At 39.0% G+C, this 15,201-nt stretch overlaps 1 protein-coding gene across 1 annotated transcript in view; it reads right to left on the bottom strand.

Moving 5' to 3' along the window:
• Tshr (thyroid stimulating hormone receptor) overlaps nucleotides 1-15,201 on the bottom strand; it is a 121,304-nt gene that overhangs the window by 42,108 nt on the left and 63,995 nt on the right. Inside the window, exons 2-4 of the mRNA XM_059279757.1 lie at nucleotides 15,069-15,140; nucleotides 7,069-7,143; nucleotides 827-901 (exon numbers count right to left, since the gene is read on the bottom strand). Coding sequence (XP_059135740.1) covers nucleotides 827-901; nucleotides 7,069-7,143; nucleotides 15,069-15,140 — 222 coding nt within the window. The remainder of the gene's footprint in view (nucleotides 1-826; nucleotides 902-7,068; nucleotides 7,144-15,068; nucleotides 15,141-15,201) is intronic.

The following is a 15,201-nucleotide window of genomic DNA, read 5'->3' as shown; positions in this document are numbered from 1 at the left end:
ACCTCTATCCATCCTTAAAGATTTACTCCCTAAAATATCTGTGAGATATACTTTTATTTTAAAAGTCTGGATGGAAATGAACTACATGTTAATAGTGATTATTTCTAGGCACAGGGATTAAGATTGATTTTTATTTTCATTATACTGTTTTTTGTTTGTTTTCTAATTTTTAAAATTACATTTAAACAGGAAAGAAGGTCCCTCCAGTTGGTGTCTAGAGGGCCTTGGGTCAAATATTCACATCCATTCAAGGTATTTTTCTGAAGTACCTACTGGGTGATAGGCAGCAAGGATGAAACAGAACCAATATGCTCCCTGCTCTGATGGAGTTTATGGCCAGCTCATACGTCATTACCAAAGCCAAGTAGAAGTATGTCACTTCTGTATTAAAGTTTTGCTTTTTGAAATTTCTAATATTGTTTTTGTTAATAAATATAAATATAAAATTGTTGTTTCTAAACAAAATTGACCAGTTGGCTCTCAGGATTTTGTTTTATCCATACTTCAAGACTATGTATATATTTTACTGTTTTCTTCTTCCTGTCTCTCAGAGCAGGTCTCTGGTCCCAGAACGATGACGATGTGCTGACTTTGGAGATAGGCTTTAAACATGTGAGCTGTTTTATCTGGTACTTTGCCCAGTGGAGAAGGGTGAAAAGTCACAGGAAATGATCTGATTGTGCCATACACCACTAAAATGATGCTAGACACTGTCATTTTAGGGAGACTCCTGATGGACCACAGCATCACAACTCTAACACACACACACACACACACACACACACACACACACACACACCCCGATAAGAAAGGAGTCCATACTTACAGGAACTTGAGCAAGGGGAGTTCCGTTAGAGCATTAGGGTCTATGTAAGTTAAACTTCTGGTGTTCCGGATTTCTCTGCAAGAGTTACAGGAGAACAGTCAGCAAAATGCATCCATTTCTGTTTTTACAAAAGATAAATAAAGTTTAACCAAAGTTCATGAACAGATGAGGATACATTTATATGGTGGGGCAGGAACTATAAGTCACTGAGCACAGATTCCTAGCTCCTCCCCCAGACATGATTGCCCTCCTGGACTTGGTCTCAGTCAGTTTGAATTCGTGGACTACCTTTCTCTTAACTGGAATCTCAAAGCTTTGTTTGTCTGTGGCTTTTGTTTCTTACCTTCTCCACTTTCTTTTTGGATTTTGGTAGAAAAGAAAACCCCTCCAGTGGTTTGGCAAGCAGCTGAGGACGGACATCTTTTTATTAACAACAGCCAGTGATGTTGCCATGACAATGACCTCTAGAGTGGGAAGTTAGTGAACCATGACAAATGACAGCATTGCAAAGAGGGCCAGGAGTCTGTTCATCGCACTTTCAGGTGAAAGGGACAGAGTAAGCCTAAACGGCTGGTTTGGGTTTAGTTTGTGATGCCAACAATTTAAAACTTCAGCATACGTGTGGTGATATCACACGAGTTTGTAACTTACAGAATAAGGTTCGTGCGTTCACTGATCAAGAATATATAGTTAATGTAAGTGTCATAACAACTGTTAAACATGGACTGTCACTAGTAAAGTTAAAAATATTTGACACACATAAATTGCCTGGAAGAGGTTCATAGCACTTCCTATGCTTGCAAGGAAAGTCAGTAAGAACCCACTGAGGCCTGTGGTCTTTCCTTCTGTAGATGGCCCCTGAGGCTTGGCCATCATGAGTATTGTGTCCAGTCATCCATGCTAATATTTGGAAAGCTTGGAATGTGCTCTTTGTCATTCTTAAAACTGCTTGCTCAAGGATAATTTGCATTCCACAGAATTCACACATTGTAGGTACATGATTCAATAATTTTTAGCAAATTTGCAGAATGGATCATTGTAACAATCCAGCGTGAGAACACACATTACTACTATCAATGGCAAAAGAATCATGTGGACATTTGTAGTTTATCTCAGCTTCCTTTCTGCCAGACCTTCTCTCCTCCTCTCCTTCCCTCTCCTCTTCTCTCCTCCTCCCACCCCCCCCCCCTAGTGCTTGGGATCAAAGCCAAGGCTCTGTGCCTGCTAAGTACTTGCTAGACCACTGAGCTACTCTCAGACCCTGCTCTAAAATATCACTACAACTTTGTCTTACATGGACCTTTCTGATAAATGGATGCATATAGCAAGTGACCTGTTGTGTTTTACTTCTTCCATTTAGCTTGATGTCTGTGAGGTGAGGTTCATCTACACTGTAGCACAGATCTATAGTTTGCCCCTTTTACTACTGAATAGCCAGACTTGTGGTAGAATCTTGACACCTCTGGCCCCATAACTTTGGATAAGGTCCTCGATCCCTTTGAGTCATAGTTTCCTCCTCTGTAAATAAGGACAATAACAGCCTTTCCTCCTTCAACTGGCTCTTGTGAGGTATTGGATGTATCCTACAGTTGAAAGCTTTCTACAAATAATGTTTTTATTATGGTTATTTCCACAAATCTGGACTTAGGGACAAAGGTATTGCAATGTTCTTGCAAAAAATATTTGAAAATTGTGCTGTAAAGACAATGACTATGAAACACACCTTGAAGGAGGTTGAGGACGGAAACTATTCACTTTCCTTCTTCTACAATGTATATCTTAATGTTTATAAGAACATGGCCTTACTGGTCCATTCTATTCATTAAATAACTGTGTTGTCCCAGAAAATTCTTACCCAGGGAAATAATTTAACACTTTCTACTGGGATTTTCTACAAAAAGACTCATCAGCGTTTACATTTACATTCCAAAGGTCTTAGCCGTGTCCACTAACCTTAATGTATTAAATTAATTTGGGTGGTGGTGGCACACGCCTTTAATCCCAGTACTTGCGAGGTAGAGGCAGGGGGATCTCTTTGAGTCCAAGCCCAGCCTGGTCTACAGATCTAGTTTCAGGATAGCCAGGACTGTTAACACAGAGAAACCCCATCTCAAAAAACAAAACAAACAAACAAAAGTATTAAATTATGATTCCTACCCAACCAAGTTCCTACCTAAGACTTAAAACTATCATAGTTTAAAACTGAAAGGCATGTATTTTTGGAATTCCCTCTATCCTAGACAGAGTGAAGCCACCGGGCACCCTATTCCACATTCACACGACAATCCTGCCTTGGACAAGGTGGTTTTCTCTCTCTTTTTCTAAGACAAGTGGCACGCTTGCTAGAATTTTCCATTTGGGGAGGAGAGCTTGAGTTGTTACCAAAGACAAACAAATGGGAAACAAGAGAGTTTGAAAATTGTCTAGGTATGGTTTGCAGCCATAAATTGCTTTATAAAAGGCAATTATTTGAACAAGTGAACTTGAGTGAGTGGTACCAAAGAGTCACAGTGAAAGGTCATGCAGCCCACCAACAGTAGTGGGCAAAAGGGCAATGGACTGTTCAGGTAAGGAAGGTTGCCCAGTGACGGTCTAGAAGAGAAGAGAGGAGCTGTCGGGAAGGGGGGCCCCTGCAAGGAGTAAGGGGAAACACAAAGGAGGTTTAAATACAAGATACTTAAACAAAAGATAAAGTACAACCAGCATAGCCCTTTGACAGACAGAAGGGAAGGAGGGCAGGAGGTAAGCAGTGAAGAACCTCTCACCAGAGGCAGTGAAAGTCCAATTGGAATAAGATCCCAGCATGCCTGTGAGGGTGAATTTGAATCAAACAATTTGGAAATTCTTGATCACAGTCCAAGAATGCAGGAAGCTACCTGTGCTTTGAGAAAGCAAGGACACTGTAAAGAAGAAACACAATGGGGTTCAGCATAGTGGTGTGGAGGGGACCAGCCCTCCAGGTTGAGTTTGGAGGAAATCTGAGAAAGGCCTCGCTTGCAGTAGCCTGGATGCCCAAGGGACTGTCTGGAGTCTGTGTTGGCCTCCTGTTCATCCACTCCCCCCCACTCCCTGCTTCTCTTCTCTCCTCTTCTCTACTTTTCTCTCTCTTCTTCCTCCTTCCTTCTTCTTCCCACTATTGTGCCTCCTCCTCCTCCTCTGAATAATATTTCAAGGAACTCATCACCCAAACCAAAGATATTTAATTGCTTAACTCCCCTTCATTTCAAATAAAATGCAAGCGTAGATGAAAGTATAACGTTAAAGTTAATGTTTAGATCAATAATTAAGTATTCACTAAATGCATCTAGTCTAGGTTCTAGAGTGTTCTGGAGAACACTTGTTAATGTTAGTGAGACCAGGAACAGAGAAAGTGACTTGCTTAATACAATAACTTGGCAGACACCTGTCCTCAAAAACTTCACGAACAACATGGGAAAGGCAGCAGCAGAGGAGAGAAGCCCTAAGATGGGCACAGATGCACAACAGGAGGAGCAGTGAAGGCACAGACCCTGTGTTATTAAGCAGCTCTCCAGTCACCGAGTTCCTCTATTGTTCTGCTTTGTTCCCACCTTAGTCATTCAGTGCTGTAGATCGACTTTGAACTCTTCTATATTGCATTTAAATATGCCTCTTGCAATCAGTTACACAAATAGATCTTTAAAGTTGCACAATATGGAAATCTTTGTATTTTAATTAAAATTCAATTGTTATTATTATTATTATTATTATTATTATTTTACATGTAATGCAATGACTCTTTGGGATTGAATTTACTATTTGCTCAGGCAATTCTTTCTTTTCATTTCTTGCCCTTTAAAACATTTATTAGTTAATTCTTTCATGCCTCCCAACTATAAGCTTACAAGTTATTTATTCTTCTACAATTATTTGAGTAACTTTCTCATGGATTATAACTTTATTTATGATTTAAAGAAGTCTGATATTAAGTTAGAACTTTTGCCATTATGCTGGCCAGTTTTCGTCAACTTGACACAAACCTAGACATACTTGGGAGGAGGGAGTCTCTACTGAGGAATTGCCTCCATCAGATTTACCTATGGGTATGTTTGGGGGCATTTTCTTAATTGGACGGCCCATGACCTGTGAATAGTGCCATCCCTATGCAGGTGGGTCTGAGCTGTGTAAGAAAGGTAGGTGAACAAGCCGTGGTGAGTGAGCTAATAAGCAGTGTTCCTGTGTGGGTTCTATTCCTGCCTCCAGGTTTCTGCCTCCAGTTTCCTGCCTTGGCATCCTTCAGTGATGGACTCTAACCTGTAAGCCAAACAAACCCTATCCTTTTTGGTTAGTGTTTTATCCCAGCAACAGAGAAGCAGCTAGGGCAGCCACTTCTCAGATAATCTGAAGACTCTAGAACATTTTAGTATCATTCATAACCTTCCCATTCTTTTTTATTTGATATCATGTATTTTAATTCTGTGTATATGGAGGCATTCCTTGTTTTGCATTGTGCTTATATGGATAAAGATCAGTTACTGTTATCTAGTTAAACAACTAGCCTTAGTAACAGTTTCAAATGGAGTTACCACAGGATGTTTGCTGAATAACAGAATAAAGACCAAGCTTTACTGCCGGTCTTCACTACACACACCATTGGGTAGACAACAGAGGGAATCATAGTAGGTGACCAATCACATCACTGTTTCAGTCACTGGTAATTGCCATCACAACTCAGTTTACTCACAAACAATAAAGAGTACAGTGTATCACCTATGAGTTTCTTAGTAGCAGATCAATATGAAATCAGTTAATTGAAAGAGAGAATTGATGAACAGAGATGAAAATACAGGGCCTACTTGTGGATGTTCAAGGCCAGCTCGTAGTACATAGTTCTTGACCAGCCTGAACTGCGTAGTGAAACCCTATTTCAACTCCACCACGCTCCTGCTTTACCTCAAGGCAAGACGTGGTGTTTTACGCCTATCATCTCAACATTTAGGAGAGCAAGGCAGGAGGATTGTTTCAAATTTGAGGCTGGCTTAGGCTACAGAATGAGTCTCAAAATCCTAAACCAAACCAAACTAAACCATAACAACCATCAAAAACCTCCCAATCTCCTAAACACACACACACACACACACACACACACACACACACACACACACACACACTAAAGAAATTCTTGGAGATAGTTTATTACACCGAAGAAAGAAGATTGAATGTTAGCATACAGACCTAGAATTTGCCAAGACATTAGAAAGATACTTTCTTGTAATTCCTAGATGTAATAGATGGATATCTGGGGATGGCTGGCCAGCTGGCCTATTCTATTTGGGTGCCCCACACCAATGAGAGACTTTGTCAAAAAAACAATGTGGATGACATCCTGAGTTATGACAATCAAAATTTCCTCTATCCTACACACACACACACACACACACACACACACACACACACACACACAAATACACAAATGTTCATCTGCACACACATGCACCTACATACACATGAATACATGCACATATGTACATAAAAAATAGTATAACAAAGTCAAAAATGGGCAAGCACAGTTTAAACTTCATAATAAACTTTTATAACCCAATTAAATTCTGTAATTCTAAATATTTTTGATGCTTAAAATCGTGCATTCAAACAATATTAGATTTACTATCTTTTCTTTCATTCTATGTTTGCAATAGTAAGACAAATTTTAATGTTTTGACAAAAATTTTAAATGTCACAAAGTACTCAAACTTTTCTCATTGGTAGTTGAGTTCCTTTACCCAGTTCCAGTCTGCATAGTTTTAGGATGCCAGACTACTGTGCAGAGCGTGGGTTGCCCGTATTTTAAATTCCACTGGTTTTGTTTTATGCAGTCAGAATCTATTTATATTTACCCACATATTTACCCCCTCTGCTGATGTTCATCTTCTTCTCTACAGAATATATGGCTAGATGGGGCCATCTTTCTTTTCTCTAATCATTCCCTTTAGCAGTAATTTTACTTTGAGTCTAACACTGCCAAATTCTCAAGAACTTTCTTTTGGGTTTGGTGAGATGATTCAGCCTGTAAGGGTACTTGCTACTGAGTCTGATGACCTGAGTTCTGTCTCCCAAACCCACGTGGTGAAAGGAAGGAATGGACTTCTGCAAGTTGTCTTCTGACCTATGAATGCATATCTCAGCACACCCGACACCACAAAAAATAAAATAAACAAATGCAAAAGGATATTTTTAATAGCGGTTATGGTTTGGCTCTATTCTGTACTTTTCCTTGTACTTACATGTGAGTCATTTTACTCAAATTGTAGAAAGAATGTGGTTCCAGCCGCTGCAGAGTTGCGTCTATAGATAAATAGCTGAACATTTAAAATAATAAGACAAAGTAGAAAGTTAGCAATGAACTTCAAACATTCTATTTCATTTTATCATATTGGTTTACACAGGACATTATAATGCAAGCATGTGATGTGCTTTTAGTACATCCCCCTGTATTACACTGCTCTCTACCTTTTCTTGCTCCACCCCTTTCCCATTAGACCTCTTTGTTCCCCTGGACGGCATTCCTTCTATTTCCATGTTATCTGCATATATGTGACTTTATGTATCTATAAAGTCTAGGACCCACAAGTGAGAGAACACTTGCAGTATGTGTCTTTCTGAGACTGGCTTAATTCACTTAACATGATGGTCTTCAGCTGTCATAACCTTCTGTTCTTTATGGCTGAAACAAATTCCGTTGTGTCTATAAACCACATTTTCTTATCACTCCTATTGATGGACACCCATGTTGGTTCCATAACTTCATTAGTGTGAGAAGTGTGACAATAAGCACTGATGTGTGAGTGTCTATGATATAAGCACACTATTTTTTATGTACATATATGCATGTGTTCATGTGTATGCAGATGAACAAGTGTATTTGTGTGTGTGTGTGTGTGTGTGTGTGTGTAGGATAGAGGAAACTTTGACTGTTATAACTCAGGATGCCATCCACATTGCTTTTACAGACAAGGTCTCTCACTGGTGTGAGGCACTTAAGTAAACTAGGCTGGCTGGCCAGCTATCCCCAGATATCCATCTATTTCAACCTCCAGAGTACTGGGATTTATAAATATGTGCCAGCACATCTGTCTTGCAAACATACCTTTTTTTAAAATAAATTCTTTGTTAGGGGCTTTCTAAAGCTTAGGCCATGCACAAATCACGTGTGTAGACTCTAGCTACTTTTTTCCCCCCAGATCCAAGTATGTCTAAAATTTCCCAATACTTTATGTTCCATACTTCTGCAGGCCTCAAATGTCACTTTCTTCAGAAACTCACTACCAGCTTCCCAAAGAGGCTAAAATTACCATAGTACACCTTCACAGCACTATGAATATCTCTTTCGTAGATAATCACAGTGCATCTTTGAGTAGCGTTTGCTTTATGTCATGTTATTAGACTGTAAGTTATCTAATGTGGAGGTTTGTGTCTGCTTTTGACCATTGAATTATGAGTGCCTTTATAGTTCTTAGCATTAAGCAGGCTCAGTAAATATATGCTCAGTGAATACATAAATAAATAGATGAGTAGATGTGTTACTCAAAATAGCAAAACCAGAAAACATCAGAAAAGAACATTGAAGTGCATAAGAAGCATTTTAAATAAAGGGCTTAAAAGCATGGGCATAGAAATGAAATTTCCAAAGAATTAAAGAGTGAAATGACATTTTGCTAGTGGGGCATTCCAGAGGGTGTTGACTATGGTGATGGTACAGTATTCTGAAAATATCTCTTATATTCTAAGAGACTGGAACTTGTGCTCGACCTCACAGCCAAAGTTAACAATACACCTCAAAGTCAATTAAGACTAAAGACTGCTAGCCTCCTGTGTGCTCAGTCTGTTTGGCCTGCTTTTAAGAGAACAATGTGACAACCAGCCTTCCTTGCCTTGGATTTCCCATGCAATCAACTTTTACAACCTAAGCTAATGTATAGCTGTAACCTTAAATTATGTGCTTTTTAGCAGAGTGTGGTGGCACATGTCTTTAATCCCAGCAATCAGGAGGCAGAGGCAGGCAGATCCCTGTGAGTTCAAGGCCAGACTGGCCTACAAAGCGAATTCTAGGAAAGCTAGAGCTGTTAACAGAGAAACCCTGTCTTAAAAAAAAAAAAAAAACCCAAAACAACAACAAAAATTATGTGCTTTTCCTTGTCCTTGTCCCGTAACAATGCATGTATATTATTTGTTGAAAGCAGCAAATACAGAAGTTGAAAGCAATTTTCTAAAATCTACCATAAAGGTTGAAAGCATCCATTTATGGATATTGGTTGATAAACAGTGTTTGTTATTTGGGTCAGTTGGGATCGGCTGGAGCCAGTGATAGTACCTAGTAAAAACTTAAAGATTCATGTAAAGTTGCCCATTCCTCCCCATATGATGCTTTCTGGCTGTTCAATAAAGATAGAGTGAAACCTTTTGTGAGGGACAGACATACAACACACATACACACACACCAAGACAGAGACAGAGACAGATAGAGACATGGGGCAGATTCACCGACAGTCAGACAGGGCTCAGGCAGGCACAGATTAAGACTCATACAACAGACAGACAGAGGACGTAAGACACAGAGAACATGAAGTAGAGAACTCAAGTCTAGACTCCCTTTGGTTAAATGGCTCCATGTGGAAGAGATTTTTATTTCTTCCCCTAATGTGACATAATGCATTATTGGTAATCAGAGTTCATCACTAATGCATTAGTGCACATAGACTACATTCTCTCTTAAGAACTATCTTTTTGATTTTGAATGAAACTGCAAAGTCAGGATTTGTCTTGAAATTATTAAGCAAAATATTATGCAAATGAACTATTTAGGTACTTAAAGAGGGAAAAAGAGAGATACTCATTTACATGAGCAGTTGTGAATCTGTATGTAAGCTATGTTGTTTTAGATGATTCAATGATCATTATCTACTGAGAGGCACTTCTATGACATTTGGGAAAAATAAATGATTAACATAGCCACAACAGAGAGTCTCAGTCCTGAACATAGAATTGAACAAACTGGACACACTGATGTTCAAGACCATCCCAGGATTATCGATTCAGGGTTATGAGGGCTGGGCCAAGCCCTTACAGTTTTTGAAAAGCTTTTTTGGTAATTGTAACTAAGTGACATTCTTCATAAGAGGGGCAGTAATTGTTGTCTGTCACTAGTCTGGTGGCCCTGTGCTGATTGTTTGGAATTATTTATTCTATAAACAAACAACCTTTGATTTATCAGGTTTCCCAACCCTTTGTCCTTTGTGGCTAAGCAGCAATACATAAATTGTTTTGATCCAAACATTATCTCAGAACACTTTTCACAGGATGAATTTACTGTTTAGGGACCATAGAGAATTTTTCATGGGTGCAAGTGGAGCAAGATTCATTCTGAAGACTGGCAACTCACTTCCCTATGCTTGGCTTACAGCCTTTGCCCCACATTTCCCACTGAATTTTCAGAGGATGCTCATTCTGCTTACCACACTGAACAGAAGTTCTGGTTTCTCTAACTCAGGGCTTGTTATAGCTTAAATATAGGAATCATTTATTCACTGGGATTGAAGCAACGACGGTTTCATCCCATTTTTATTTTTTAAAAAACAAGACATCATCTCTTCATCGCATGTCAATGTTACTCAATTACTATGATGACTATACAACCTATTATACAAACTAGGGTACTTTTCTCCTATTGAAACATTTGCTGGAATAACTGCTGGAGATCTTTAATTTACCGGGCAAACCTAGGGTCATCTTGGTGATCTCCACTTGCCTCCCCTGAGGTACACTACAGCTTTAACTATTATTACTGTGTGTATACACAGTATATATATATATATATATATATATATATATATATATATATATATATATATATATAACATTTACTTTATGTCAGATATCTTTCTGGGTATTAATAAAACAGACTTGTTCCTTAGCTTCAAGGAACTCACAGAGCTGGGAGATGCAGACAATCAAGTGGGATTAACGCAGCAAGTATTAAGTGCTCTGAAGGTACAGGAAATCTCAGACTGGTAAATCCAGTGCTGGCTCCCTGGGGGATGCCTCACTGAGACTTTCAAATCTTCACGAGTGTCATCTATTTCTTAGTCACCCCTCCTCCTACTGCCTATTCTTTATTATAGAATATTTCAAATTCTGGCTGTTCATCACCCATCTTAGCAGACAAATTTCTAGAAAAGGTTGAAACCGGAGATAGAAATTCCTTGAATTACCCACCAATAACTTTTCTGTGACCGTGGAAGAAGGGACTGTTGTCTTACATCACCTAATTCTGTTTGGCTGTGATCCTCCTCCATCTGTTCAAGGACCAGAAGCTCTTGAGGTTGTTCTTGTTTCTCCTTTTAGCCTCTCCCATCCTACAGCTTTCCTCTTGTGCTTGAGCCTGTTTTTAGAGACGGGGTTTCTCTGTGTAGTCCTGGCTGTCCTGGAACTTGCTCTGTAGACCAGGCTGGCCTCTAACTCATAGAGACCCACCTGTCTCTGCCTCCTGAGTGCTGGGATTAAAAGTGTGTGCCACCACCGCCTGGCTTGAGACTTTTTATGACTTCCAAAAATCTCAGTCTCTATTCACATCACTCCCCTGCACCTGCACATACCCAGAACATCCAATATTCCTTATTATACCTTGCATTTTCCCCTTCTTGTATGCATTCTTTCTATCTGAATAAGCATATAATTTACTTTATTATGTTTTGGATCATTATCTGTTTCCTCCCAGTTGAATATAATTTTAGAGCAGTAAGTGCACATAGCCGAAGTGGAATAAATACTTGTTGACTGAGTTAAAAAAAATATATATATATGTCATATGTCTGCAGAATATACACACACCTCCAATGACACATGCCCCAAACAGAATTCCTAACTTACCGTTTACCCTCCACTGCAAATGGGCAATATTTTTCTTTTCTATACTAATGGATATGCTCATTAAGCACACAGCTCTCCCACACAGAAATCAAATACAATCCTTAAGTCAATCACTTTTAAACTCTCCCTCATTTATTTTTCAGATGTCTGTATCTTTTTTAATCCTAATTGATCACTGTTACTCAATTTTCTTTCCGCTTTCACTAGGGTACTCCACCAGTCTCTTCACTAGCTTTCTGTTTGCACCTTGACTCGAATTCTAACCCATGCCCACAGCACAGCCAAGAGCTTTGGAAAGTAAACATTTGAGCATTTTACTTGCCTGCTTAAAATCATCCAGTGGCTTAGTTCTATAGAAGACTTGTATTCCTTCATACAACAGGAAGAAAAGATCCTGTTCTTGACCATTTTTGGTGTGTGTGTGTATGTGTGTGTGTGTGTGTGTGTGTGTGTGTGTGTGTGTGTGTGTGTGTGTGTGTTTACTGTGTTTCTATTTTTCAATTTATTTATTTGGTCTCCCCCGTGGCTGAAATTCCAGCCCCAATGAACTTATTTTAATTCTTCAGAAGGTTCAGACTTTCCCCTAGTTCATAATGATCTTCCCCCTGCTTTTGGCTAGCTGGCATGGATCACAGGTGAGATGCTGTTCTTCTGAGCTTTCCTCAGCCCCTTCTTCTTCCTCCTACTTGGGAACATGTCTCATGTGTGAGTTCCTACAGTTTTCAGTATCTGGCCCCATCATGGTACTTATCACTTTAATGGAGATGAAATGGAAGACTCTGTGAATATTGTCTACTGTTGTTTTCGGGGCATTCTGTAAAGCATGAGGAAAGAGCAGGGCTCCATAAATATGTGGTGAAGATGTGAATAAGAGAATAGACAAGCTATTGGGTACCAAAGTGGAGATACCAAATACATAGTTGTTTAAGGAACAAGAGGGCAAATGAAAAAACTAGAGGGGAATTTGAGGCTTGCCACTCACAAGAGACTGAATGACTCTGATTAAAAGGAGAAGAAATGGAGAAAGGCAGCCTGTTTAGTTTGGAGAGACTGAATTTGAACTACTTGTGGGACATCAGAGGTGGTGATATTTGGAGTGATGTTCTAATTGCAGGCTTGAACTGTAGGAGGGAGTCAAGACCTGCGATAATTATTTATGAATAGCTATAGTAGGTGACAGCAAAGCCAAAAAAAAGGAAGTATTGACTGAACAAGAGTAGAGAATAGAAAAATTAGAAAGCAATGCATATGGAAGAACTAGCCATGTCAAAAATAAAACAAAATAAGACTCCAGGAAAAAGAAACTGAGGAACAGTAGTCAGGGTGAGAAAAGAAGAGGGTTAAGGAAGGGTTATCACATTGTTTTACTTTTAAGCAAATATTTTTAAATAATTATTTTCGTCTTATGTATATGATGTTTACATACATGTATGTATGTGCCTTTTGTCTGCAGAGATCATCCAATACCATAGAACTGTATAGACATTGTAAACTGCCATGTGGGTACTGGGAACTGAACCTGGGTGCTCTGTAAGAACAGTGAATACTCTTAACACCTGAGCTATCCATCCAGCCTTGTTTTATTTGAAGCAAGAATACAAAAAAGGGAGGCCGATTAGCAACTGCACACATGTTCAATTAGAATGGTCTCTTGGCCTCAGTGCCATTGATAATTTGTACTCAATGGCTCTTTACTGTGTGACCATCCAGGACAGGGGAGGATGTCTCCCACATCCTTTACCTCCACCCTCAGAGGCCAGTAGCATTCTCCTCTGCAGTTTTGGCAAGCAGTCAAATGTCAGAGTTGATTCTGGCTAAGAAATCATTGAAATGATGCAAAAGATGTTCAACACATAGCCATAAGTGGAATAAATTGAGCTAGGAATTGTCCAGGTCGCTCCTGGTATTATTGGCTATGCTTGAGTTAACCTGAACTGCCACTAAATGGTACAAATACCTCACTCATTTCATGTGCAGACTGTGGCAATGCAAAATCTCAAAAATATCTCTTACATTCTAAGACACTGGAATTTTTGCTGGATATCACAGTCAAAGGTGATAATACAACTTGAGATCACTTGAGATTTAAGACCACTACTGTCCTGTGTCTTCAGCCTGTTTCACCTGCTTTTAAGAGAACAGTGTCATAGCCAACTTGACCTTGCCTTGGATTTCCTATGTAGTCAACTTTTGCAACCCAAGTCAATTCATAGTAATAATCTTAAGTTATGTACTCTTCTATGTCCCAACCGAGAATAGCACATGTGCATTATTTGCTGAAAGCAGCAAATACCAAAGTTGAAAGCAACTTCCTAAAACCTACCCTAAAAGGTAAAAGCATCCGTTTACGGATATCGGTTGATTAACAATTTTTTTTTTTAGAACTGTTTGTTGTCTGGGTCAGCTGGGATCAGTTGGAGTTGGTGATTTGATCCTTGTAAAACTCTATCCAAGATTTCTGTAAAGAGTTCCATTTCTTCCCCATTAATGATTTCTATCCTGTCCAACAAATACAGAGCACAGTGGAGAGGGACACACAGAGACACAGACAGATAGATATACACCACACAACAGAACACACAGATGTACACAGATGGAAGACAAAGACACAGGGACTGATTCATACAGCCTCTAACCAGGCAGGGATTCAGACTCAAGCAGCAGATAGACAGAAGCGAGCAGACACAGGGAGCATGAAGTAGGAAATTCAAATTTGAACTTGCCCTTGGTTAAATGATTTTAAGGAGGAAGTGCTTTTATTTCTTTCCTTAATGGGACACCAATGGATTATTGGTGACTCAGAGTTAATCACTAATGGGTATAAATCTACACACAGACAGTGATTATCAGTCTAATGTGCGAGTTCCTTTTCTCATCTGTTTGCATACCATATCTCTGTTTTTAAGGCTTAGAACTGTTTTTAATTCATTCTTAAGTGAGAGAAATCTGAAATGATTGGCTGCATTTGTGACAAATTGTACATGTTTACATTTTATTAGTGGTGGAAATGAATTAACAAAAATCTAGGGTGAATGGATAAAAGAGAGACACATAAATGTCTGGGGATTCTCAGCTAAGGTTTTTGTCATATCTGAGGAGATACTAAAATACACAAAAATGGTGAATTTGACATGACCACACGAATTTAAATTTGCATTAGACTTAAAAGGATCAAAAAGTGGAGATGTAACTAAGCCGATAAGTATCATCTAAATAAAAATTTCAAATACATTAAAAAATGCAGATGTCATTGACTTATGCAAGTACAATAGAAACTGCTTTTTTTTTTGACAGAGCACATTTAGAAGGTAGTATGTTACAACTGCACAGTTCTCTGTATATTAAAATAATTACTTACATCCTGGAAATATTGGGCAGATTGGAAAATGCAAGACTGGGGATGGTCTTCAGGTGAGTCTCAATGAGCTTCCTAAGGAAAAGACAGCCACATGGTTAGAGTTCCCACCATTTGTCTTTTCTAATAACTCACC

Source organism: Peromyscus eremicus, chromosome 14 (genome assembly GCF_949786415.1).
Source record: "Peromyscus eremicus chromosome 14, PerEre_H2_v1, whole genome shotgun sequence".
NCBI lineage: Eukaryota > Metazoa > Chordata > Mammalia > Rodentia > Cricetidae > Peromyscus > Peromyscus eremicus.
The sequence above is the reverse complement of the archived record's forward strand: the minus strand, read 5'-3'. Positions and strand labels throughout refer to the sequence as shown.